Below are 27,925 nucleotides of genomic sequence, written 5' to 3' on the forward strand. Positions count from 1 at the left end.
CTATTCGGTTGTGCATAAACCAGATTTTAAGGTCCCATAAAACCAGCAAATCAAATTTTTATCCAATTCCACTGAGACAGTCTTGCAGAACACATTCCATACTATTATTGACATGAGTAACAAGTGATATTACTGTACAATTTTGGATTAATTGGATACCAAATGTCTATTCGGTTGTGAATAAACCAGATTTCGGGGTCCTATATAACTAGTATGGAATGTGTTTATCAAGAAGGACTTGGTTCCATTGGATAACAATTTGATTTGATGGTTTATAGGACTCCAAAATCTGGTTTATGCACAACTGAACAGGCATTTTTTTTCTAAATTTGCTATCCAATTACTCAAATATAGTAATATCACTTGCGACTAATGTTCTTGGTAGATTGGAATATTTTCTTCAAGACTGTTTTGGTTTTATTAGACAACAATTTGATTTGCTGGTTTTATAGGATTTGGTTTATGCACAAACGAATAGACATTTTTCCTATGTTCGGTATTCAATTATTCCAAAATTAAACAGTTATATCACTTGTTACTCATGTCACTAATGGTATGGAATGTGTTCTTCAAGACTTTGTTAGTGCCATTGGATAACAATTTGATTTGCTGGTTTTATAGGACTCTGAAATGTGGTTTATGCACAACCGAATAGACATTTTTCCAAGTTTGGTATCCAATTAATCCAAAATGATACAGTAATATCACTTGTTACTCATGTCATTAATAGAATGGACTGTTTTCTTCAAGACTTTCTTGGTTTCATTGGATAACAATTTGATTTGAAGGTTTTATAGGACACCGAAATCTGGTTTATGCACAACCGAATATACATTTTTCCTAAGTTTGGTATTCATTTACTCCAAAATGATACTGTACAATCAGTATACATGCATGACATTAATAGTATGGAAGGTATTATTTAAGGATTTCATGTTCTGATTTAAGAAGAATTAGATTTTTTTGGTTTTATAGCACTCCAAAATCCCTTTTATACAAAACCGAATAGATAGTTTTGGTATTCAATTACTCAAAAATGATACAGTAATATCACTTCAAACATATATCTGGGATACATGAGAATAAGATCTTTAAGAATTTAGGGCTGTGATTTTAGAACAATTTGATTTGCTTATTTAATAACACTCCAAACCTTTTCCAAACGTTACACTGTTCTACAGATAAGAAGTGGTCTTTCTGGTGTATATTTGTGGATTAGACCTCGTTAAATCATGTTTATTTAGGTGTAAAACTCGTTTCTGTTCCATTTTAAGTCTCTGCACGAGAAGCGCCAGTCTCCGCTCCTCCGGGTGCGCTGTGCACGCTGCTACAGTAAAACACGGTTTAGACGCGCACTCCAGTTTTCGGTGTGGATAGCGCGACCGAGCGTTTTCTAAGTGCAGATGGCGTGACCGCGGTGATCCCCAGTGGAGGAGCAGACCTCTTCCAACAGTGGTGAGTAAACTGGAAACTTCTCACATTTTACACAAAATTCACCCACAGTAACACTCAGAAAAACCCAGAGCTGGATTAGGACAGGAGTTTAAATCAGGGCTTTGTTTTGTTTTTCAGGCGCAGTCAGGAGACTTTTCTTTCAGGACTCGTCCTGTGTCTCCGGTGAGTCTCTATCACTAACTGTTACACCTGCAGCTACTAACTTTCAGACCCGCTCAGAGCGCTTATTATAAAACCTCAGATTTACTGATATAACGTTATACACAACATTTAATTAAACCAGCTTTAGACTGGGGTTTTTGAGTCAACGCTCATTTCTGAAGAGGGTTCTCTGAGTATCCACTGTGCACTCTGTGGAATTTACTAACCTAGTTTAGCTAAGATATGGTTAGATAGCCAGCATATATTGTAAAGGAGCTAGTGAAATTATTTAACACTTATTTGTATTGTGTATTTTCCTGTTCTTTTTGGATTTAGATTTGAAGGGAAGGAATTTACTCTTAAAAATATGTGCATATGTTTTTGATGACCCTTTATTTGATCACAAGGAGAGATTCATAACAAATGTGGTTATAGTTTTAGGTAAATATTATACATACAATATGAAATTTGGTAATAATAATAAAAAAAGGGGCAGTGATAAGCTGACTGACATACGTTGGTCTGCAGTGGCAAGGTGAAGAGCCAGCCGCTCTGGGAGGAGCCCCCGCCGTGTCAGCCCGGGTCCCTCGAGATGAAGCGGAGGGCCCACATTGAGATGGTGAGAAAAGCACAATAAACAATTAAAGTGTAATCAAGTATCATTGTCATACATCTCTGTTTTAGCAGCATCACTAATACGTACAGCTCTGCTTTCACTGAATTTCTATTAACATGAAATTTTATTGTTAACAGTGGAGGGACTCCTGCCCACCTCCCACCCAGAGTCGCCTATGCTTTCAACCACACCTGCAAGGTATCACAGCCTCCTTACCTGCCCCTGTACCACCCTGACACCTCCCATTTACTCTTTCTGATTCTGATTTACCCCCCTGACACCTCCCATTCCCTCTTTCAGGTATGGCTGCAAGACTCTGGTGGCGATTGCGGAGGCAGAACCCTGGAACAGGCTGGACACTACTGGTACAGTTGCACAGGTAAGAGTTTCTGGTTTATTCTGTATCCTCTCTACCATCTTCCAACAATTGGAGATTTAGGTTTTAGGACACACATACAGTATACCCTTACACACACATACACACTATACACTTAAGTATCCAGCTTTCTGCTTCTGTGTGTCTTGCTATCCCTTTACTGCTGTAATACTGTTAACTTCCCCACTGTTTTTGGACAGTGTGAGGAAGCCTGGATCCCGTCCCTCACCACCACCTACCCCCCGGAGACATTCAGCCAGTAAGACACTGACTGCACTTTCACTCACCATCAACACTCAAATAGTCTCTTAAACACCTCACCACCAACAGTAGGACCTCTGTTTTTTCTCATTTCAGGTCAGATGGCCCGATGCTGGTGGCAGAGGCGGATCCCTCTTACAGGCTCGACACCACTTGACCAGTGCCTAGGATTATCCCAGGTCCAGCTGCACAGGTAAGAGTGTGCAATTAGTTCTATATCCTCTCTTTACTATCTTCAAACGATTGAATATCTAAAGGTTTTAGGAAACCCATTCAGTTTTTCACCTCTTCCCCTTCTTCTAGGCTGTGGCTGACTTGGAGGACGACAGTGGAGAGGAGGAGTTCCTGGAGCAATCTCCTATAACACAGGTCAGTCTGTAATTGTCTTACATTGTTACGTCTTTCTGCTTAGGAATGCCTTGCTGTTCTCTTGCTGCTGTAATACTGTCAATTTTCCCACTGTTGGATTCATAAGCAATTATCTTATCTTGTTTTATCTATTTTTGGACAGTGGGAGGAAGCAGAGGTAGCGTCCCTTACCACCACCTTCCACTCGGAGACATCCAGCCAGTAAGTCACTGCACTATCGCCCATCATTAACACGCACATTATTTCTTAACACCTCGCCACCAACATTAAGACCTCAATTTTCTCTCGTTTCAGGTCAGGTATCGATGTCCTGGTGCTGGATGCAGAGGCGGATTCCTCTCACAGGCTGGACACCAACAGCACCGAGCCTGAGTCTGAGCCAGTGCCAGTTGCAAAGGTAAGAGTTGGGAATTAATCTTGCAGTCAGCTATAGAAGAGGTACCTGCAGTATCAGCTTGTTTAGATATTTTCCATGTTTGACCCATTACTGTATCTCATTTAGTAATAACACTTTTTATTTCGTGATATAACAATACAGCAATTCTTAAGAAGAGGTTTTAAACACCATTTTATTCTGTTTCACTTTAAAGTATTAAACTTTAACACATTTTTGCAGTTAAATTATTAGTAAGGTGTTTTTTATTTCACTTTGTCTTTAAACAGTTATAGGTCTACAGTTCTTTGGTAAACCCCTCTATTTTTTTGACTCTGTCTCTTATAGGCTGAGGGGGATCTGGAGAGCAGCGTGGAGGTCATGGCGGAGAGCATAGAAACAGCTCCCAAAAACAAGGTCAGAGTTTAGTTTTACCTAAAGCAGCAAACAAAACGAGTTCACTCTTTAAAAAAGCGTTCAGCACAGAACCATAAAACACGTGTATATTTGTATGTACAACAAAACATTAGAAATCCATCTGTATTCCATCAGAAATGAGTTTAATATCATTTTAGGTCTGAGAAACATTTTTTTACATTGTAGGCGTATTAACAGGATATTATAGCAATTCTATTGTATGTCTTGTATGTCTACTGTTTTATTGCATGTGTATGGGATGTATATCAGAGGGTTTTACACCATGTCTTATGTTATTGTGTATTGATGTTTCCCTGCAGAGAGGATGGCTACAGCGCTGTCTGAGACTCTGGAGGAGCACAGCCTCTACCTTACTTTCCTGCTGTCCTTACAGGGTAAATAGAAATAGCAAAAAATGGAGAGGATAGATAGATAGATAGATAGATAGATAGATAGATAGATAGATAGATAGATAGATAGATAGATAGATAGATAGATAGATAGATGGACAGATCAATATAAAGGGGGGGACAGATCAGTAGAAAGGGGGAGGACAGATCAGTAGAAAGGAGGAGGGCAGATCAATAGAAAGGAGGAGGGCAGATCAGGCTGCCATTGTAAATAGAAAGTTGTTCTTAATGATTTGCCGGGTTTAAATAAAAAAAAAAATAGAAAGGGGGAGGGCAGATCAATAGGGGGGGGGGCAGATCAATAGGGGGGGGGCAGATCAGTAGAAAGGGGGAGATCAGATCAATAAAAAGAGGAGGGCAGATCAATAGAAAAGGGGACAGATCAATAAATCAACAGAAAGGGGGAGGGCAGATCAATAGAAAGGGGGGGGGAGGGGCAGATCAACAAATCAATAGAAAGGGGGAGGGCAGATCAATAGAAAGGGGGAGGACATCAAAAGAAAGGGGGAGGACAGATCAATAGAAAGGGGAAGGGCAGATCAATAAATCAATAGGAAGGGGGAGGGCAGATCAATAGAAAGGGGGGCAGATCAATAGAAAGGGGGAGAGCAGATCAGTAAATCAATAGAAAGGGGGAGGGCAGATCAATAGAAAGGGGGAGAGCAGATCAGTAAATCAATAGAAAGGGGGAGGGCAGATCAATAGAAATGGGGAGGACATCAAAAGAAAGGGGGAGGACAGATCAATAGAAACGGGAAGGGCAGATCAAAAAATCAATAGGAAGGGGGAGGGCAGATCAATAGAAAGGGGGGGGCAGATCAATAGAAAGGGGGAGAGCAGATCAGTAAATCAATAGAAAGAGGGAGGGCAGATCAATAAATCAACAGAAAGGGGAAGGGCAGATCAAAAGATCAATAGAAAGGAAGAGGGAAGATCAATAAAAAGGGGGAGGGCAGCTCAGTAGAAAGAGGGATGGCAGATCAATAAATCAATAGAAAGGGGGAGGGAAGATCAATAAAAAGGGGGAGGGCAGCTCAGTAGAAAGAGAGGTGGCAGATCAATAAATCAATAGAAAGGGGGAGGGAAGATCAATAAAAAGGGGGAGGGCAGCTCAGTAGAAAGAGGGGTGGCAGATCAATAAATCAATAGAAAGGGGGAGGGCAGATAATTAGAAAGGGGGAGGGAAGATCAATAGAAAGTGGGAGGGCAGATCAATAAATCAATAGAAAGGGGGAGGGCAGATCAATAAATCAAAAGAAAGGGGGAGGGCAGATAAATAGAAAGGGGGAGGGCAGATAGGTAGATAGAAAGGGGGGGTAGATAGGTAGGTAGAATGGGAGAGGGCAGATAGGTAGATAGAGAGGGGAAGGGCAGATAAGTAGATAGAAAGGGGAAGGGCAGATAGGTAGATAGGGGGAGGATAGATAAATAGAAAGGGGAGGATAGATTGAAAGGGGGGTATATAGGTAGATAGATTAAAAGGGGGGTAGATGGGTAGATAGAAAAGGGGAGGGCAGATAGGTAGATAGAAAGGGGAGGATAGATAAATAGAAATAGGGAGAATAGATTGAAAGAGGGGTAGATGGGAGATAGAAAGGAGGAGGGTAGATAGGTAGATAGAAAGGGGGAGGGCAGATAGGTAGATAGAAAGGGGGAGGGTAGATAGGTAGATAGTAAGGGTGCGGATAGATAAATAGAAGGAGGAGGATAGATTGAAAGAGGGGTAGATAGGTAGGTAGATAGAGAGGGGGAGGGCAGATGGGTAGATAGAAAGGGGCAGGGCAGATGGTAGATAGAAAGGGGGAGGGCAGATGGGTAGATAGAAAGGGGGAGGGCAGATAGGTAGATAGTAAGGGTGTGGATAGATAAATAGAAAGAGGGAGGATAGATTGAAAGAGGTGTAGATGGGGGATAGAAAGGGGGAGGGTAGATAGTAAGGGGAGGGCAGATAGGTTCATTAGAGAGGGTGAGGGCAGATAGGTAGATAGAAAGGGGGAGGGTAGATAGGTAGATAGAGAGGGGGAGGGCAGATAGGTAGATGGAGAGGGGGAGGGCAGATAGGTAGATGGAGAGGGGGAGGGCAGATAGATAAATAGAAAGAGGGAGGATAGATTGAAAGAGGTGTAGATGGGAGATAGAAAGGGGGAGGGTAAATAGTAAGGGGGAGGGCAGATGGGTAGATAGAAAAGGGGAGGGCAGAAGGTAGATAGAAAGGGGAGGATAGATAAATAGAAATAGGGAGAATAGATTGAAAGAGGGGTAGATGGGAGATAGAAAGGAGGAGGGTAGATAGGTAGATAGAAAGGGGGAGGGCAGATAGGTAGATAGAAAGGGGGAGGGTAGATAGGTAGATAGAGAGGGGGAGGGCAGATAGGTAGATGGAGAGGGGGAGGGCAGATAGGTAGATGGAGAGGGGGAGGGCAGATAGATAAATAGAAAGAGGGAGGATAGATTGAAAGAGGTGTAGATGGGAGATAGAAAGGGGGAGGGTAAATAGTAAGGGGGAGGGCAGATGGGTAGATAGAAAAGGGGAGGGCAGAAGGTAGATAGAAAGGGGAGGATAGATAAATAGAAATAGGGAGAATAGATTGAAAGAGGGGTAGATGGGAGATAGAAAGGAGGAGGGTAGATAGGTAGATAGAAAGGGGGAGGGCAGATAGGTAGATAGAAAGGGGGAGGGTAGATAGGTAGATAGTAAGGGTGCGGTTAGATAAATAGAAGGAGGAGGATAGATTGAAAGAGGGGTAGATAGGTAGGTAGATAGAGAGGGGGAGGGCAGATGGGTAGATTGAAAGGGGGAGGGCAGATAGGTAGATAGTAAGGGTGCGGATAGATAAATAGAAAGAGGGAGGATAGATTGAAAGAGGTGTAGATGGGGGATAGAAAGGGGGAGGGTAGATAGTAAGGGGAGGGCAGATAGGTTAATTAGAGAGGGTGAGGGCAGATAGGTAGATAGAAAGGGGGAGGGTAGATAGGTAGATAGAGAGGGGGAGGGCAGATAGGTAGATAGAGAGGGGGAGGGCAGATAGGTAGATAGAGAGGGGGAGGACAGATATGTAAATAGAAAGGGGGAGGGTAGATAGAGAGGGGGAGGGCAGATAGGTAGATAGAGAGGGGGAGGACAGATGTGTAAATAGAAAGGGGGAGGGCAGGTAGGTAGATAGAGAGGGGGAGGGCAGATGGGTAGATTGAAAGGGGGAGGGCAGATAGGTAGATAGTAAGGGTGCGGATAGATAAATAGAAAGAGGGAGGATAGATTGAAAGAGGTGTAGATGGGGGATAGAAAGGGGGAGGGTAGATAGTAAGGGGAGGGCAGATAGGTTAATTAGAGAGGGTGAGGGCAGATAGGTAGATAGAAAGGGGGAGGGTAGATAGGTAGATAGAGAGGGGGAGGGCAGATAGGTAGATAGAGAGGGGGAGGGCAGATAGGTAGATAGAGAGGGGGAGGGCAGATAGGTAGATAGAGAGGGGGAGGGCAGATAGGTAGATAGAGAGGGGGAGGACAGATATGTAGATAGAAAGGGGGAGGGTAGATAGAGAGGGGGAGGGCAGATAGGTAGATAGAGAGGAGGAGGGTAGATAGAGAGGGGAAGGGCAGATAGGTAGATAGAGAGGGGGAGGACAGATAGGTAGATAGAGAGGGGGAGGGTAGATAGGTAGATAGAGAGGGGGAGGGTAGATAGGTAGATAGAGAGGGGAAGGGCAGATAGGTAGATAGAGAGGGGGAGGACAGATAGGTAGATAGAGAGGGGGAGGGCAGATAGGTAGACAGAGAGGGGGAGGGTAGATGGGTAGATAGAGAGGGGGAGGACAGATAGGTAGATAGAGAGGGGGAGGTTAGATAGAGAGGGGGAGGGCAGATAGGTAGATAGAGAGGGGGAGGGTAGATAGAGAGGGGGAGGGCAGATAGGTAGATAGAGAGGGGGAGGACAGATATGTAAATAGAAACGGGGAGGGTAGATAGAGAGGGGGAGGGCAGATAGGTAGATAGAGAGGGGGAGGGTAGATAGAGAGGGGGAGGACAGATAGGTAGATAGAGAGGGGGAGGTTAGATAGAGAGGGGGAGGGCAGATAGGTAGATAGAGAGGGGGAGGGTAGATAGAGAGGGGGAGGGCAGATAGGTAGATAGAGAGGGGGAGGACAGATATGTAAATAGAAACGGGGAGGGTAGATAGAGAGGGGGAGGGCAGATAGGTAGATAGAGAGGGGGAGGGTAGATAGAGAGGGGAAGGGCAGATAGGTAGATAGAGAGGGGGAGGACAGATGTGTAAATAGAAAGGGGGAGGGCAGATAGGTAGATAGAGAGGGGGAGGGTAGATAGGTAGATAGAGAGGGGGAGGGTAGATAGAGAGGGGGATTGCAGATAGGTAGATAGAGAGGGGGAGGGTAGATAGAGAGGGGAAGGGCAGATAGGTAGATAGAGAGGGGGAGGACAGATGTGTAAATAGAAAGGGGGAGGGCAGATAGGTACATAGAGAGGGGGAGGGTAGATAGAGAGGGGGAGGGCAGATAGGTAGATAGAGAGGGGGAGGGCAGATAGAGAGGGGGAGGGCAGATAGGTAGATAGAGAGGGGGAGGACAGATATGTAAATAGAAAGGGGGAGGGTAGATAGAGAGGGGGAGGGCAGATAGGTAGATAGAGAGGGGGAGGACATATATGTACATAGAAAGGGGGAGGGTAGATAGAGAGGGGAGGGCAGATAGAAAGGGGGAGGGCAGATAGGTAGATAGAAAGGGGGAAGGTAGATAGAAAGGGGGAGGGTAGATAGAGAGGGCGAGGGTAGATAGGTAGATGGAAATGGGGAGGCCAGATGGGTAGATAGGGCAGATGGGTAGATGGGCAGATCAATAGTAAGGGGGAGGGCAGATCAATAGAAAGGGGGGCAGATCAATAGAAAGGGGGAGAGCAGATCAGTAAATCAATAGAAAGGGGGAGGGCAGATCAATAAATCAACAGAAAGGGGAAGGGCAGATCAAAAGATCAATAGAAAGGGGGAGGGAAGATCAATAAAAAGGGGGAGGGCAGCTCAGTAGAAAGAGGGATGGCAGATCAATAAATCAATAGAAAGGGGGAGGGCAGATAATTAGAAAGGGGGAGGGAAGATAAATAAATCAATAGAAAGGGGGAGGGAAGATCAATAGAAAGTGGGAGGGCAGATCAATAAAAAGGGGGAGGGCAGATCAATAAATCAATAGAAAGGGGAGGGCAGATAAATAGAAAGGGGCAGGGCAGATAGGTAGATAGAAAGGGGGGTAGATAGGTAGGTAGAATGGGAGAGGGCAGATAGGTAGATAGAGAGGGGAAGGGCAGGTAGACAGTGAGGGGGAGGGCAGATAGGTAGATAGAAAGGGAAAGGGCAGATAGGTAGATAGAAAGGTGGAGGGTAGATGGGTAGATAGAGAGTGGGAGGGCAGATCGGTAGGGGGAAAATAGCTAAATAAAAAGAGGGAGGATAGATTAAAAGGGGGGTAGATGGGTAGATAGTAAGGAGGAGGGCAGATAAGTAGATAGAAAGGGGAAGGGCAGATAGGTAGATAGAGAGGGGGAGGATAGATAAATAGAAAGGGGAGGATAGATTGAAAGGGGGGTATATAGGTAGATAGATTAAAAGGGGGGTAGATGGGTAGATAGAAAAGGGGAGGGCAGATAGGTAGATAGAAAGGGGAGGATAGATAAATAGAAAAAGGGAGAATAGATTGAAAGAGGGGTAGATGGGAGATAGAAAGGAGGAGGGTAGATAGGTAGATAGAAAGGGGGAGGGTAGATAGGTAGATAGTAAGGGTGCGGATAGATAAATAGAAGGAGGAGGATAGATTGAAAGAGGGGTAGATAGGTAGGTAGATAGAGAGGGGGAGGGCAGATGGGTAGATAGAAAGGGGGAGGGCAGATAGGTAGATAGTAATGGTGCGGATAGATAAATAGAAAGAGGGAGGATAGATTGAAAGAGGTGTAGATGGGAGATAGAAAGGGGGAGGGTAGATAGTAAGGGGGAGGGCAGATAGGTACATAGAGAGGGGGAGGGCAGATAGGTAGATAGAAAGGGGGAGGGTAGATAGGTAGATAGAGAGGGGGAGGGCAGATAGGTAGATAGAAAGTGGGAGGACAGATAGGTAAATAGAAAGGGGGAGGGTAGATAGAGAGGGGGAGGGCAGATCGGTAGGCGGAGGATAGATAAATGGAAAGAGGGAGGATAGATTAAAAGGGGAGTAGATGGGTAGATAGAAAAGGGGAGGGCAGATAGGTAGATAGAAAGGGGAGGATAGATAAATAGAAAGAGGGAGGATAGATTGAAAGAGGTGTAGATGGGGGATAGAAAGGGGGAGGGTAGATAGGTTAATTAGAGAGGGTGAGGGCAGATAGGTAGATAGAAAGGGGGAGGGTAGATAGGTAGATAGAGAGGGGGAGGGCAGATAGGTAGATAGAGAGGGGGAGGACAGATATGTAAATAGAAAGGGGGAGGGTAGATAGAGAGGGGGAGGGCAGATAGGTAGATAGAGAGGGGGAGGGTAGATAGAGAGGGGAAGGGCAGATAGGTAGATAGAGAGGGGGAGGGTAGATAGAGAGGGGAAGGGCAGATAGGTAGATAGAGAGGGGGAGGACAGATATGTAAATAGAAAGGGGGAGGGTAGATAGAGAGGGGGAGTGCAGATAGGTAGATAGAGAGGGGGAGGGTAGATAGAGAGGGGAAGGGCAGATAGGTAGATAGAGAGGGGGAGGACAGATATGTAAATAGAAAGGGGGAGGGCAGATAGGTAGATAGAGAGGGGGAGGGCAGATAGGTAGATAGAGAGGGGGAGGGCAGATAGGTAGATAGAGAGGGGGAGGACAGATAGGTAGATAGAGAGGGGGAGGATAGATAAAAAGGGGGAGGGCAGATAGGTAGATAGAAAGGGGGAAGGTAGATAGGTAGATAGAATAGGGGAGGGTAGATAGAGAGGGGGAGGGTAGATAGGTAGATTGAAATGGGGAGTCCAGATGGGTAGATAGAGAGGGGGAGGGCAGATAGGTAGATAGAGAGGGGGAGGGTAGTTAGAGAGGGGGAGGGCAGATAGGTAGATAGAGAGGGGGAGGACAGATATGTAAATAGAAAGGGGGAGGGTAGATAGAGAGGGGGAGGGCAGATAGGTAGATAGAGAGGGGGAGGATAGATAGAAAGGGGGAGGGCAGATAGGTAGATAGAAAGGGGGAAGGTAGATAGAATAGGGGAGGGTAGGTAGAGAGGGGAGGGTAGATAGGTAGATGGAAATGGGGAGGCCAGATGGGTAGATAGAGAGGGGGAGGGCAGATAAGTAGGGGGAGGATAGATAAATAGAAAGAGGGAGGATAAATTAAAAGGTTGGGGTAGATAAATAGAAAAGGGGATGGCAGATAGGTAGATAGAAAGGGGAGGGTAGATAGGTAGATATAGAGGGGGAGGGCAGATGGGTAGATAGAGAGGGGGAGGGCAGATAGGTAGATAGAAAGGGGGAGGGTAGATAGAAAAGGGGAGGGCAGATAGGTAGATGGAAAGGGGGAGGGTAGATAGGTAGATAGTAAGGGGAGGGCAGATAGGTAGGTAGAGAGGGGGAGGGCAGATAGGTAGATAGAAAGGGGGAGGGTAGATAGAAAAGGGGAGGGCAGATAGGTAGATGGAAAGGGGGAGGGTAGATAGGTAGATAGTAAGGGGAGGGTAGATAGGTAGATAGAGAGGGGGAGGGCAGATAGATAGAAAGGGGAGGGTAGATAGGTAGATAGTAAGGGAGGGTAGATAGGTAGATATAGAGGGGGAGGGCAGATGGGTAGATAGAGAGGGGGAGGGCAGATAGGTAGATAGAAAGGGGGAGGGTAGATAGAAAAGGGGAGGGCAGATAGGTAGATGGAAAGGGGGAGGGTAGATAGGTAGATAGTAAGGGGAGGGTAGATAGGTAGATAGAGAGGGGGAGGGCAGATAGATAGAAAGGGGAGGGTAGATAGGTAGATAGTAAGGGTGCGGATAGATGAATAGAAAGATGGAGGATAGATTGAAAGAGGGGTAGATAGGTAGATGGAGAGGGGGAGGGCAGATAGGTAGATAGAAAGGGGGAGGGTAGATAGGTAGATAGAGAGGGGGAGGGCAGATGGGTAGATAGAAAGGGGGGGGCAGATAGGTAGATAGTAAGGGTGCGGATAGATGAATAGAAAGATGGAGGATAGATTGAAAGAGGGGTAGATAGGTAGATGGAGAGGGGGAGGGCAGATAGGTAGATAGCAAGGGCGAGGATAGATAAATAGAAAGAGGGAGGATAGATTGAAAGAGGGGTAGATAGGTAGATAGAGAGGGGGAGGGCATATAGGTAGATAGAGAGGGGAGGGCAGACAGGTAGATAGAAAGTGGGAGAGCAGATGGGTAGATAGTAAGGGTGCAGATAGATAAATAGAAAGAGGAAGATAGATTGAAAGAGGGGTAGATAGGTAGATGGAGAGGGGGAGGGCAGATAGGTACACTCTAAAAAACAGAGGTACGATATAAGTATTTTTTGTACACTCTTCATAATTGTACAATATTGGTCTTTACAGGGTCAGATTTGTTCCCTTTGAAGTACAAAGTAATTCCTAACAGCAATAAGTACAGATTTGTACCATTTAACCAGCCAAAAGGTACAGGCATATGAAAAAGTTTGGGCACCCCTATTAATCTTAACCATTTTTAGTTCTAAATATTTGGGTGTTTGCAACAGCCATTTCAGTTTGATATATCTAATAACTGATGGACACAGTAATATTATAGGATTGCAAAGAAGGTTTATTGTACTAACAGAAAATGTGCAATATGCATTAAACCAAAATTTGACCGGTGCAAAAGTATGGGCACCCTTATCATTTTATTGATTTGAATACTCCTAACTACTTTTCACGGACTTACTGAAGCACAAAGTTGGGTTGGTAACCTCATTGAGCTTTGAACTTCATAGCCAGGTGTATCCAATCATGAGAAAAGTTATTTAAGGAGGCCAATTGCAAGTTGTTCTCCTATTTAAATCTCCTCTGAAGAGTGGCATCATGGGCTCACTCCTTCTACGGCTCTAGCCCTGGATAACCCCTCGGTGAACTTGAGCTTCTGGCTGCTGTGCCTGTAGGTTTACGTGGTTTGGCGTGGTGAAGTGAGGCACAATTGTGACGATTTGCGTGCTCTAATCAATTCAGTGATTGCTGTGGACAGTGTTGTGCCAGTTCACAGCTTTTCTGAACTAGTTCAAGTTCAGTTCATACATGCTCAAAGTGAACAGCTCACGTTTAAAGTTCTCAGTTTTAATTCTGAACTAGTTCAAAGTTCAGTTCATTTTACTTTTTTCGTGAGATATTCAAATAAATACTTTTTTTCACACTACAAGCTAGAAATCACAATACGTTCTTTGAAACTGCTCATCGTAGATATTTGCTCATGACACTGCAATTGTGAGTTTCATACCAGGTGATGAAAATGTTCATAAGGAGAATCGGTGTCTGTCTCCGTGCCATCACCTCCACTAGCATTTTTTTTAATTGCAGCGCTTTCTCGCACACTTCTCTCGCTCTCCGCGTCGTTGCTCCGCGCTCTCCGCGTCGTTGCCAGTATGTTATTAACTAGCCAACGTTCATTTACAGGGATGTCTGCCGTTCATGACATGCTGTGAACTAATTCACATTCAAGTTCTTTATTAAAAATGTGTTGCGTTCAGTTCAACTTTCACGAAAAAATGAGCGTGTTCAATATTATGGAATCAGATTTGTGCCAAAATTATCAAACAAAACTTTTTAAATCGTAAATCAAAAACGAGAATATATATGAGAATAAAACACAATGAAGCAAAAAAAATGTCATCTCAAAAGTAAAACTTAGTATCTGTAAGAAAGTAAACCTTACTGAAGCAAAAAAATTCATCTCAAAAGAAAAAAATTATTACTTGCAAAACAATTATTTGCTTACGGGTCTCTCGGATTGTATCTCGCTGATCAGGTTTTTGCTCTCAGATTCAGTTTTGCAGTTACGCTTCCAGCTCTCTCCTTTGCGCTGACTGACTTTTTGTTTGCGATTCTGGCACAAACGTTTCGCGTGGGCGGGGTTTTCTAGGGGCTGTCCCCATTGGCTAATTGGGTATTGAGCGGCAGCTCTGTGCTCCGGAAGTTGTTCTGTAAAACGGGCGCGCAATTTTCAGTGTGGGGGACGCTCTGACCGGCGGCGGCAGCAGCGGCGGAGGCGGACATCAGAGCACAACAGATCGATAAAAACGTGTAAGTATTGGCTTTATACTGTTCTCTGTGCTGTACTGGCATTTTTCTGTTAAGTCTGAAGTAAATAGGAGCTCGGCTACATATGTTTTTGTTTGAACTTATCTACAGCCGGATACCTGCATTGTTAACACGATTGATAAAGCTAGCTAACTTACTGACCTTACCGGGGAGTTAGTTAAGCTGCCGGGGAGAGAGCTGAGGTTAGGGGAGAGCTAGCTAACTTACTGACCTTACCGGGGAGTTAGCTAAGCTGCCGGGGAGAGAGCTGAGGTTAGGGGAGAGCTAGCTAACTTTAGCAGTGGGCTAGCTAACATGCTAACATACAATAGCGGCGAGCTAGCTACCTGGAAGGTCTAAATCAGGGGTCTCAAAGTACCGGCCCGCGACGCGGTTTCATACGGCCCCTCACGGGTTAACAAAATAAACAAATGGCCCGCAATCCAATTTAATTATTTATGCTTTATTATGTTCGTTTTCATATTTTATCTTAACTTGTATTTTGGTGTGTGTGTGTGTGTGTGGTTTTTGTTTTTTTGCTTACGCTGCGTTGCCTGCTTTAATAGTCTCCAGTAGCCTTCAACAGTCTAACCTTGCAGCCGTGGTGTGTCCACTAAACTCCGTAGTTATAAACATCCTGAGGTTAGCAGCGCGTTTATAATGTAATCCGAGCAGTGACTCCGTGACGCTGCTCTAAACTGCTGCTGTTAGCTGCTTGGGCTGAAAGATGAACTGTAGAGAGCTGTATTATCCGGTTAGTGGGGTTATTTTATTTCATACACAGAAGAACTTAAAAATTTTAAAAACGCTCCAGACTGGCTCAGCTGAGCCCTGTAGCCCGTGGCTGGGCTGCAGCTCTGACTATGCAAAGACTGCGGGCTTGTGGTGCTGCTGCTGCAGCTCCGACTAGTGGTTGGATGAGGAACTGCTAAATCTGAGGAAATGCTAAATCTGTCACAGCTCACAATTTTTGATTTTATATTTATAAAGCCTTATTTCAGTATCAAACGTTTTGATCAAAGTTAATATAACTTGTACTTGATGTAATTTCTATTCACTTGACTAGTTTGGTTCTTGATTGATGGAGTTTTTGGATTTCATAACATGACAAATTAAAAGGATTTATGTTAATAGAGCAACAAGCAACCATTTTTCCATGCAACTGTAATATTTGATTGAATAAATAGTATATTGAGAGTTATTTAACATTAAGGAGTAATTACATTCATTTTATATTACATCTGGTTACATTTTCTTATATTTATAAGTTACATCTGGCCCTCAGAGGACAGCCAATATGCCAATGTGGCCCTTGGCAAAAATGAGTTTGAGACCCCTGGTCTAAATAAATAATATTATAATATTATATATATCATATTATAATATAATAATATTATTATATATAATATTATAATTAATAAATAATTTTAGTCTGCATTTTGCAACTGCGGTTCTGGAACGGTTCAGTTGGAGAATCTGTACACTTATAGTTTTGTTTTTGTGGGTTTTTTTATTATCAGGCACCACTTTTAAAGATGTAAGGTTAGCCAAATCAGATAATGATGAATGGACATTGAAAATAATTTATAGAGAATATAATATTATCAATAATAATAATAATAATAATAATAATATTAATATTATTATAATTATTAGTAGTAGTATTATCAGTAGTAGTAGTAGTAGTAGTAGTAACAGCAGCAGTGGTGTTAGTGGTAGGATTGGTATTATAAACATCGTCACTACAATTTAATTTATCATTTCTCTTTTTTTCCATATGTCCAGGAAGCAGTAAATGAGCGTACACAAATTACATTTTATGTTTAATCTGTTCTGCATCACAATGGCACAAAAATAAATTGAAACTAAATTATTTTCTTTAATAGAAATGATGACTACATGTTGGGGTCTTAAATTATATTTATTGAGGTCTTAAAAAGCATTAAATTTGACTTTTAAAATGCTACAAGATCCCTGTGGAGGCTGAGCGAGATGTTGCTTAATGCGTTGCATTAATATCTTAACTGCTATCATCTTCTCTCTATAGAACAACTGGGAGATCTGAGTAGGACCCGAGACTACCATGCAGTCCCAGGTATGTCTGTTATAAAAAATTAACTCCGTTAACACTCATGAATTCACTGTGTAATACTTGAATGGTGTTCTTTGCGGCATTGGTTTGTCCAATATACTAAATTTCAATTGCAGTTGGTTAGCTACTTAGACAATGCAAAGTTGGATAATGGTGCCAAAAAAAGTTCTTGATAAGTTTCCTTATCCCTCGAATAGTGTTTCTGAGCCATGGTTTTAGTAGCACAGTACATTACTTTTTTTTTTTTTTTTTTTTTTTTTTTTTTTTTTTTTTTTTATGTAACAAATGCATTAAATGCAGAAAGACCATAACACTCTTAATTGGTTTACTGATTCTGAAACATATTTTATAATAACAGTTTTATCATTTCATTCTTCCATTCTGCCTTAAATGTGGCAGCAGCCTACGAAACTACTGCACCATTCAAGAAACAACTAACTATCTAGATATCTGCTGAGAATTAGATGATTGTATATAATTTTAAGGATACTGGCGAACTTGTGCAGCTACAAACACTGTTCAGAATTGAGTAAATTTATTTTTGTACATAACGTAATTTTTCACAACAAGAAACTCAATTTAATTTAACATGTGAAGTAATGTTTTGGGATGTAAAATACAGAAATGTACTTAAGTTTTTATATATAAATACAAGCCTCCTTTATCATGAATTACTTTGAGTGCAGTGTAGCATGGTGGCATCAACTTGTGGCACTGCTAAGTTGTTGATGACACTAGTGTATATACACATAAAATGTAATGTTCTGCTAAACTTATTCATCTTGACTTTGCAGCAAGGTTCTACACCTGTTACTGAGGCTGCTGCAGCATCTGTACAGAACATACTTTCAATTTTGAACCAGTCACTGGGCAAGGCCAGCACAGATAACAACAAGGAACAGAATTCCGGGAAGCATCCAAGCATGGATCAGGAAATGGCCAGGTTTAGAAATTTTGAGTAATAAACACATATAACCCCATTGACCATTGAACTTTAAGTAATTATAAACGTATGTATAATTATTGTTTATTATTGTAACACGCTATACACAACTTGTTTGATGTTATTAGTAAAATAAGTACTATTTATTTATTTTAGGTGTTTTCCTGGATTTTTTAGACGGGGGTCAAAGCGATGTGCAGTAAGCTTGAATAAACCATCAAAGGTGGCCAAAGAATGGAAGCCATTTAATTTTACAGTTTTCCTTGTTCACAAAAGCTGTGAGACAACACCCTCACCAGTTCAGGACCTGGAGCACATGCAGGCTGGGATGGGGAAAAGAACCCTTTTCATGCCTAAAGACATGATTCATTCAGAGGTGATTTGTCTTTATTTTTCAGACTTTCCCTCTTAACAAACAACTCACAAACAACTCTCCCAAAAATGTAGGAAATTGTTTACATTTTTTTTTTATTATTAATTTTAGGTCTCTGACTTGTTTAAAATGACATATCCAAAAATGGAAAAAATCACTGGAGGGTGGCTGTTGTACAAAGCAGCTGGTAAATGTTTTTTGTTTGTTTGCTTTTTGCATATTGTAATAGAATTATAGGTTAATAGTTCTAATTAAAACATTTCCTGTATTTCTTGCAATTTATCAACAGGTGGAAATGGAAAACGACCTCTATCTGTAGTACCTCCTGAATCTGAGGGTTACACAGGAAGCATAATTAAAAGTGCCTCTGGAGGGGGGAAAACCATGCTGTACATTGTCCCATTACAAGAGGAATTTGATTTACGGCCTCTTCCCTGTGATTCTCAGGAATTTTCACGCATGCCAAAGGCTGAATGCAAAATGTGTCTTAAAATTTTGCCTTTGCAGCTCCTTGCACTCCATGTGAAGCAGTGTAAAGCACTGGAATATGACACACTTTCAGATTCTGAACCAGAGGTAAAAAGTGTATATAATAATGTTAATGTTGCATGTGAATAACTCTATGGAAATGGAAAGTTACATAAAAAATGTTCTTGTGTTTGTTTAGATAACTGAGGTGCCCACTTCTGAAAAGAATGTAAGTTCCTTTTCCTATAGGGTCTAAACACTAAACAAAGCTTATTTAGAATGTTTTCCGTATTCTATAATTAATTCTGTCTTTTTGTTTTAGCCATCAGATAATTCCTGCCCCATATGCCAGAAACACTATCCAGCAGAAGATCTTGAACTACAGGTGTAGAATTTTTGTTTTCTGTGAAGAGTGTTCACTGTGCAGTATAAAGTCAGGGTTGAGTAGAATTTCTAAGTTGTAAAATCAATCATGGGTAAGCAGCGCGACCTCTCAACCGGAATAGTGGCTCAAATTCAAGCCCTTCGCCACCAAGGCTTGACCCAAACTAAAATTGCTGAGCAGCTCGGCATCAGCCAGTCTTCCGTCTGCAAAGCTCGCAAGAAAAACTGCAGCAAGCGCACCAACTGTTCCGGCGTCCGAAAAACTTCTGCTCGCGACAACAAGCAGCTGAGAAAGATCGCAGTCAGCAACCGGTTCAAGTCCACTTCCGAACTCACCGACTTGTGGAACAAGCAGACCGGCGCTGACGTCTCCAGATAAACCACTTACCGTCGTCTGCGAGAACTCGGCTTCAAATCTCGCGTTCCAGCAGTAAAACCGATGCTGAACAAGAAACAAATGGAGAAACGGCTGAAGTGGGCCAAAGAACACGGCGAGTGGACTGCTGAAGACTGGCAGAAAGTGGTCTTCAGTGACGAATCACGCTTCTGCATCTCCTTCGGTGACCAAGGTCCTCGTGTCTGGCGTCGTGGTGGTGAAACCTACAACCACGAGTGCGTGAAAAGATCCGTCAAGTTTACCCAGAGCATTATGGACTGGGGATGCATGTCCGCTCGAGGTGCAGGGAAACTCTGCTTCCTCAAGAAGACTGTCAATGCTGCCGTATATCAAGATGTTCTGGAAACGTTCCTGATTCCGACTGTTGAGGAACAGTTCGGCGAAGAAGACTTCATATTTCAACAGGATCTTGCACCGGCTCATGCGGCAAAGTCGACCAAAGATTGGTTCACTGAAAAACAGCTTGAAGTTTTGGCATGGCCGGCCAACTCGCCTGACCTCAATGTCATTGAAAACCTTTGGGCCATCGTCAAGCGGAAAATTCGCGACAGAAAGCCTACTACGCTGGACCAACTGAAGCAGAACATCGCCACTGCCTGGGAAGCCTTGAGTGCGGAAACTTGCGACAAGCTGGTCAAATCGATGCCGCGGAGACTTCAGGCAGTCATACAAGCCAAGGGGGCAGCCACAAAATACTGAGAAAGTGATGATTGTAATTATAATAAAAATTATTCCAATTCAATGAAACGGTTTCTCCATTATTCTAATTCAATAAAACAACAGTGTCACAGTTAAATGGCCTAAATGGGCCTTTTGGAAAGCTCAGCTGAGCCAATTTTTTTCCAGGTAACGAGTTCTGTGATTAGTCTAACGAGTAGGACAGGTGCGGTGAACACCTGATTTGCTTTCTGCACAAAAAATGCATTAAAAGAATTTCATGATTGCACTATTTCAAATTATTCTAATTCGTTGACCAGCACCTGTACATGCCAGTGTCTGTGGGGACTGGGAGAGGAACATGGACAGGTATCATTGTGCATTTTAAGTGTTATGATATGTTGGGATGGAGGTGGATTAAAACATATTTTGCTTCATGTGCAGCATTATAGAGAATCCATCTATTTATCAATTGTCAGTGTTGGTTAATTGTACATAAATGCAGATGCATATAAGTGGAGGGTAAATGAATTGTTGAGACAAATTAAATTCACAGCCAACAAAGTCTTATGTTTTACGCTTTATATTTTGGATTTTTATTATCTTTTTTTGGCAAAATCTATAATGGCATCATGGTCAGTGTTAATTTGTTTAATTGATCAAGCGAAAATCTGCTGACTATCAATACAATTTAAATAAATGTAATTTATGTATAGATTTTAATTTAAAATTAACAATTTTAAATAACATTAATATAATCACTTGCTTTTAAATGGGTCATTGACAGTCTTTTAATGTGCATGTTAATGTTTTTTTTTTTTTTTTTTTTTTCTCTCCCCAGTCCTGTGCCTTTTCTGGATGGCAGTCCTACTGAATTGAAGGAACCACAAAATACATTTTTAAGGTACATTTGTTCATATATTTATATCTATGTTATCTGGAATGAAGTGCTTTTCCTGTTGTCTGTTTTTTTTTATATGCATTCATTATTTCACTTATGATAAATGTAATAATTTTAACAGTGAGGAGGATGTCCTGCGATGGCTGGCAACTCAGGTTGACCCCAGCAAAGAGTTCGCCATCTGTGTGTCTAGAATGAATCTACTGGAACGTGGTCTGATGCTGTGGCAGCGCCAGAAGTACAGCTCGCCAGTCAACCCCTTGAAGGTGACATTCATAGGAGAACCTGGGGTTGACAGTGGTGCTTTGCGGAAAGAATTTCTGACAGGTCAGGATAATTACGTTTGTCATTCCTCACAGATAAATGTAAAAAGTTTCCTCAGTGTTTGTCATCAAATACGTTGTAGCAATATCATTATTTGATATATTTTAATTCTATCATTTTCTTAGAGATGATTGCCGGCATAGAAATGCGTCTGTTTGAGGGAGAGGATGGCAAGGGAAAAATGCCCAAGTACTCTCTAAATGACCTGGACAATGGCCTCTTTCGGTGCGTTTCTCACTTAATAGCCTTTCAGTTACATGATTATGCATGCTGCAGATCCTGGTCAAATTCATGACTGTAGTATTACTGTAATCATTAAAACTGTTTTTGATTATTGCCCGTTAACAGTAGTCTCTCGAACACAGCCATGCAAGACACTACACTTTTTAGTCCTGAAAGTTTTGCATAAACACATGCAGTTTTAGACACAAATTTTCAAACATGTCATTCAGTGTAAAGTAAATTTAGTTTGTGTTTCAGTATCAATTCAACAGTATGTACTCTTCAGTACATTATAAGAATACCACAAAAACACTGATAACTGAAAAGTTTGACCCCGGTAATTACCATTTTAATCTGTACTACATGCACACATAGATTGTATTGTTTTTTTGCTGTCATTCCAGAGTTGCTGGGGAAATATTTGCAGTAAGCCTCGCACAGGGTGGCCCAGCACCAAAGTTTTTACAAGAATGGTGCTACAATTTCCTTTTGACTGGAAACCTAGAAAATGTTTCCAGAGACCATATACATGACCTGGAGCTCTCATCACTCATCAAGATGGTGTGTTTCACTGTTTTGCCTCAGCATAGCATGTCTGCTTTGTTCTGGTTGTGGTTCGGTTAATTTATGGTGTATTAATTACTACATCTGCATGTGACTCTGTCCCTTAAACTTTGATTTGGGCTTTGATTATTGGTCATTAATTATGGTCATAATTTTGTTCAGGTTGAAGAAACATCAGACTTGTCATCATGCACAGAACAAATTCTCAACTGTGGCTACACTGGACCTATAAACGAGGGCAGCAGAGACAGTATAACAAGGTATGAATTTTGTGAATACAGTTAAAAGTAGCTTATAGTTTTTATTGTGCCATAATGTTTTTAATGAAATTCAATGAACTTTTAAATTGTGGTTTGGGATCAGAAACTTGTATTAAATTATTAAAGTAATGTAATGTAAATTTCCTTTGAGATAAATAAAGTATCTATCTAATGTTACAAAAGTAAATGTAATGTAGGTAAAAAAAATCAGTTGTTTTTTTAGCTTTCATATGTAACTTGCTCTAGAGTTTACTTGCCATTTATATAGGGACCCTGTGCATGATGTATATTTTTGTTTTAATTTGATGAAGAGCAATTCTCCTGCACTCGGCTGTAAGACGAACAACCATGCTTAGGCAACTTCGTGAAGGACTACAACTCTATGGCTTTATTGGGGTGATGGAAAGGAACAGAGAGCTTTGCCGTGGCTTCTTTGTAGCTGGTGATGATGATAAGGTAATCTACCGTGATCTCTTGAATTAGGGGTAAAAATTAGTTTGTTATTATTTTGGACAATTATTTTCTATTTTTTTCTTGATGTGTTTCTCAGGTGGACTCTAACTACATTGTGTCGAATTTGGCCCCAACTATGAGCGAAAGCGGTTCACAGAAGCATGCAAGAGAGACACAAATTCTAAATAACTTTCAGGATTTCCTGCAAGAGCTTGAGGGTAAGGCTGTTGAAGACAGTACTTGAAGGCATAAGGAAAAAAGACACCTTTTTAAATTAAATTTCATGCATCAGAACATTATAAACATCTGGTCCTTAGCAGGCCTTAAAATTTGAACTATGTACATTTGTAAATAAATACTGAAGTGATCCACACTATGAAGCAACACAGAGAATTAAGTAGTAACTTTAAAAGTATTAAACAAAGCAAAATATGTTTTAGGGCTTTTTTTTGTTCTTATCTGGGGAGCTGTTAACTTGCGATTTCTGAGGCTGGTAACTCTGATGAACTTAACCTGCACAACAGAGAAAACTCTTGGTTTCCCCTCCTGGAGCAGTCCTGATGAGCCAGTTTCATCATAACATTTTTAATGGTGTTTGCGACTGCACTTAAGGATACTTTCAAAGTTCTTAAAATTCCTGACCTTCAATTCTTAAAGTAATACGGTAGTGTTGTTTTTCTTTACTTAGGTGAGTAGTTCTTTCCGTAATATGGATTAGAACATTACTCAAATAGAGCTATTTACTGTATACCAACTCTACCTCTTTACAACTGATGCTCTCAAACACTTTAAGAGGCAAGACATTCAAGTAATTAACTCTTGATTAGTTCAGCACAGCTGTTAACTGAAAGCCGTTTCAGGTGACTCCACCTCATAAATCTGACTGAGAAAATGCCAACATGTGGCCATAGGACAGAAAATAAACTTTTTGTTTACTGCAAAACTTGTGTATTGATTTGCTGATAGTTTCCATTTGTAACTGTATACATATTTCTTCCAGTTACTGTGAGCAAGATCTTATTTAATTTTGTAGCCTGGATTTTGCAAAGTAATTATTTTTTTTGTGTGGCCTGTTGTATTCAGCTATTTTGACAGTGTCTCATTTTGAATTTGCATAGATGGAACAACTGAAGATGATGCTGCTGATGCGCTTTCTGTCCCACGTGTGCTGCAGTGGTTAACTGGACAGTCACACAGGCATCTACTACTTTCAGAAAGAGAAAACTTCAAGATCAAAGTCCACTTTGACCACACTTGTATGGAACGGATACCAAACCACACCATTTGTTTTCCACTTGTTAGTGCATGTGCACAATCAATCACTTTTCCCACGGCACATTGTGTGCATTACTCTGAATTTAAAGAAAATATGACCGCAGCAATCAAATGTGGTGCAGGGTTTTATAGGATCTAATCTCAGTTCTGTAATGAGTATTTTCATTATTCAAACTGTTTTATAGTTATGAATTCTTTCCTTACACCTTTTTAAATTACACCATTTTAGCATTATTACTCAGTGTTAGTTTTAGTACACAATATAGACAAAGGGATTGAAACATGTGCTTGTTCATTGTTTTTCTTTCTTATAAGCTTAGGATGTTGTGTGGCACTACATCATTTCAAAAGTAGTGGGTGGAGCACCATCATTCCACACTTGTGGACTTTATACCCCTATAGCCATGATGCCAAAAAGTTTGTCCTATTCCAGAGTTCTATTCTAGGACAGACAACCTTTTATGTATTTATACCACTGTCAGCAATGGGTGCCACTTAAATTATCTAAATGTATTCATAACAAGGGGTGTCTACAGGTGTTGTGTTTACTTAAATGTGAACTTTTTCAAGCTGTTAGTGTTTTGTAATACATTATTAATGAACATCTTACTTCCACTCAAATAAAAAGAAGTATATTTATTACTTTTGCCATTTCTTTTAGCATTTGTACAAGTTCAAGGGCATAACTAAAAATTCAAGCTGATTGGTTTCAATCATTTGCAAACTTTCATCACACGCTTGCAGCTAAACATGTCAAGCAGAACAGATTCTTTAATGTCTATACAAATAACATTTACACAAACTTTCAAGCACCACTCTGTCATGTTTGTTGCTCTCCTTTTGTCTTATAAAAGTAATTGTACCAGATTATGAGTCTGAATATAGAGCTCCTTATGAGACAAGGTTGAGGTCAATGGATTTATTAATCCCTGAAGGACAGCATGTTTCTGGTCTGACAGTGGGCAAGGGATCTCGGACACCACCACTCCACCATCCACTTCAGCGTCGGTGCAGGACTCCACAGGATTCTCCATTGGCTAAAAGATAGAATTGGTAACTTAAACTAATACTGGTCAGACAAACCAAAGATGGGAGCCAGAATCAACCCACATTATAATTTGATACTTTTCCCACCATTTTCTATTGGAAATCCTCTGCTAATGAATTCATGTTAAGTTAAATATTATGCTACTGCAACTTCATGAAGCTTAGACATTTTTTCTAAATACAAATTAAATGTGCAACTAAAAGTTAAAATAAAATGTACAGTATCTACCCTTGTTCCTTTTGAAGACAACTTGCAGCAAAACTTCACAATAATAAAATACATTTCTTGTACAATTCATGTACATGAACAAAATATTTGATAATTGTGATATTTTCCTTTGTGTTTGTTCACATATATAACAATGAACTGTATTTGACAGTTACACAAAGACCTATATATAGATATAGTCTAGATGGACAGAGGGGTTTACGAGCACATAGTGGATTTTTTTTTCGCCACCTGTTTTTTCTTAATCTTTGAAGTGTCTATTTTAAGATTCTGACAGGTAACAGGATGAAATATTGTCCCATGACATTTATTTTTAACCCTTTAATGCATCTATGCCAATTCTGAAATGGAAAAAAAAATATGAAGAAATTGGCATAGCTCCTTGAGTTAACAACATATACAGACAAATGAGCACACTTTTCCATACAATTCTGGGCCAAGGAATTTAATGGAATGGTTATTTTTATGTTTTTTTTTACACATTTTGACTTAATTCTGGGACAAAAACATAAAAAAATAGCAAAAAATGTTAATTTGCTTGTATGTTTTCACATTATACTAAAAGCCTGTGCGTTAAATAAAAACATCATGGATTAAGAAAACTCCCAAGAAGTGTCTACTTTGAGATTATGACAGGTAACAGGACAAAAAATGTCCTGTGGGGCTTATTTTTAACCCTTTACTACATCTATCCCAATTTCAAACCTGAAAAAATTATGAAGAAATTGGCATAGCTCCTTCAGTTAAAAACCTATACAGACAAATGAGCACACTTTTCCATACAATTATGGACTAAGGAATTCCATAAAATGGTTATTTTTAAGTTTGACACATTTTGTCTCAATTCTGATACAACAAAAAATAAATAACAGAATAAATAAATTTTGCCTGTATGTTTTCACATTATACTAAAATCCTGTGCACTAAATAAAAACATCTTGAGATTTTTCTTAATCCTTAAAGTGTCTACTTTAAGATTCTGACAGGTAACAGGACAAAAAAATGTCCTGTGGGGCTTATTTTTAACCCTTTACTACACCTATCTCAAATCCAAACCTATAAAAGGATGAAGAAATTGGCATAGCTCCTTCAGTTAAAAACCTATACAGACAAATGAGCACACTTTTCCATACAATTCTGGGCCAAGGAATTCAATAGAATGGTTATTTTTAAGTTTGACACATTTTGACTCAATTCTGGGACAAAAATCAAAATAAAATAACAGAAAATGTTAAGGTAGCCTGTAAGTTTTCACATTATATTCACATTATGAAAAGTCCTTAGATCCTGACAGGTGCCAGGATGAAGTGTAATTAGCTGCAGAACTAATTGATGATAAATTCCAACAATGTACTAAATATAAAGTACTAGTGTAGTGGGGTACTAATCATTTTAATCCTCATTATCACCACTGAAGAGATCATCAAGGTCTATCTTTTCAATCTCTGTCCCTTCCTCCTGATCATCTGTCCCCTCTCCAATCAATTCTGTCTCTTCTGCTCCTGCAAAAATGTCAACAAGAGAAGGAGGGAAGATGGGGCAAACTGACCAGACCGGCTCCAACACCCCTCTTCCATTGTCTTCTCCCAACCCATGCCCTAAGCCAGCTTGGTACATTGTGGCAGGTCAGCAATGAGCTCCAACAGGAGATAATGTTATGTATGTCCATACATCAACTGACCTCCATTGATGCTGTGAGAACTAAGATGCTGCAAAAGATGGTGGGTGTTAACAGAGCCCTGGATGCAAGTTTCAAAGTAGACAGAGTAAACTACAGGGTGCTAAACTACTGCTAAAAAAAAAGGACAGATCAGCCGAAATCTGAAAGGCCAAACCCTTACGATTAGGGCATGGGTTGGGAGAAGACAATGGAAGAAGTGGTGTTGGAGCCGGTCTTGCCAGTCTTCCCTCCTTCTCTTGTTGACATTTTTGCAGGAGTAGAACAGACAGAATTGATTGGAGAGGGGACAGGTGATCAGGAGGAAGGGACAGAGATTGAAAAGATAGACCTTGATGATCTCTTCAGTGGTGATAATGAGGATTAAAATGATTAGTACCCCACTACACTAGTACTTTATATTTAGTACATTGTTGGATTTCATCATCAATTAGTTCTGCAGCTAATTACACTTTTCATCCTGGCACCTGTCAGGATCTAAGGACTTTTCATAATGTGAATATAATGTATAATGTGAAAACTTACAGGCGACCTTAACATTTTCTGCTATTTTATTTTAACTTTTTGTCCCAGAACAGTCAAAATGTGTCAAAAAAATAACCATTCTATTGAATTCCTTGGCCCAGAATTGTATGGAAAAGTGTGCTCATTTGTCTGTATAGGTTTTTAACTGAAGGAGCTATGCCAATTTCTTCATTATTTTTTCAGGTTCGAAATTGGGATAGATGTAGTAAAGGGTTAAAAATAAGCCCCACAGGACATTTTTTTGTCCTGTTACCTGTCAGAATCTTAAAGTAGACACTTAATGGATTAAGAAAAATCCCAAGTTGTTTTTATTTAACGCACAGGCTTTTAGTATAATGTGAAAACATACAGGCAAATTAACATTTTTTGCTATTTTTTTGTTTTTGTCCCAGAATTAAGTCAAAATGTGTAAAAACATAAAATAACCATTCCATTAAATTCCTTGGCCCAGAATTGTATGGAAAAGTGTGCTCATTTGTCTGTATAT

At 40.8% G+C, this 27,925-nt stretch overlaps 2 protein-coding genes and 1 long non-coding RNA gene across 3 annotated transcripts; all 3 read left to right on the plus strand.

The window, feature by feature from the left end:
- The first annotated feature begins 2,314 nt into the window (after positions 1–2,314).
- On the plus strand, positions 2,315–4,446 carry LOC125784335 (uncharacterized). The gene is made up of 9 exons (XR_007427061.1): positions 2,315–2,410; positions 2,513–2,591; positions 2,789–2,847; positions 2,946–3,042; positions 3,153–3,218; positions 3,361–3,419; positions 3,513–3,615; positions 3,940–4,008; positions 4,329–4,446. It is a non-coding gene; the product is annotated as an uncharacterized LOC125784335 (long non-coding RNA).
- Positions 4,447–14,438: 9,992 nt separating this feature from the next.
- On the plus strand, positions 14,439–18,913 carry LOC125784527 (uncharacterized). Its single transcript, XM_049468275.1, has 8 exons — positions 14,439–14,649; positions 16,694–16,741; positions 17,533–17,681; positions 17,838–18,057; positions 18,166–18,241; positions 18,344–18,630; positions 18,722–18,751; positions 18,845–18,913. The coding sequence occupies exons 2-8, from the start codon at positions 16,730–16,732 to the stop codon at positions 18,911–18,913; spliced, it is 843 nt and encodes a 280-aa protein (XP_049324232.1). The 5' UTR covers positions 14,439–14,649; positions 16,694–16,729.
- Positions 18,914–20,292: 1,379 nt separating this feature from the next.
- Positions 20,293–24,488, plus strand: LOC125784332 (uncharacterized). Its single transcript, XM_049467603.1, has 9 exons — positions 20,293–20,329; positions 20,802–20,864; positions 20,983–21,188; positions 21,311–21,410; positions 21,812–21,968; positions 22,134–22,231; positions 22,543–22,687; positions 22,782–22,902; positions 23,803–24,488. Exons 1-9 carry the CDS (start codon positions 20,322–20,324, stop codon positions 24,096–24,098), a joined length of 1,194 nt encoding a protein of 397 aa, XP_049323560.1. The 5' UTR covers positions 20,293–20,321; the 3' UTR covers positions 24,099–24,488.
- The last annotated feature ends 3,437 nt before the right edge of the window (positions 24,489–27,925 follow it).

Source organism: Astyanax mexicanus, chromosome 19 (genome assembly GCF_023375975.1).
Source record: "Astyanax mexicanus isolate ESR-SI-001 chromosome 19, AstMex3_surface, whole genome shotgun sequence".
In the NCBI taxonomy this organism is placed as follows: Eukaryota; Metazoa; Chordata; class Actinopteri; order Characiformes; family Acestrorhamphidae; genus Astyanax; species Astyanax mexicanus.

What these genes read in the sequence shown, in the direction of transcription:
- LOC125784527 (XM_049468275.1), top strand. An exon ending in ATGGATCAGGAAATGGCCAG is followed by an intron (nt 17,682 to 17,837) that starts GTTTAGAAATTT and finishes TATTTATTTTAG; the next exon opens with GTGTTTTCCTGGATTTTTTA. An exon ending in GCTGTTGTACAAAGCAGCTG is followed by an intron (nt 18,242 to 18,343) that starts GTAAATGTTTTT and finishes ATTTATCAACAG; the next exon opens with GTGGAAATGGAAAACGACCT.
- LOC125784332 (XM_049467603.1), top strand. An exon ending in GCGGAAAGAATTTCTGACAG is followed by an intron (nt 21,189 to 21,310) that starts GTCAGGATAATT and finishes TCATTTTCTTAG; the next exon opens with AGATGATTGCCGGCATAGAA. An exon ending in TCTCATCACTCATCAAGATG is followed by an intron (nt 21,969 to 22,133) that starts GTGTGTTTCACT and finishes AATTTTGTTCAG; the next exon opens with GTTGAAGAAACATCAGACTT.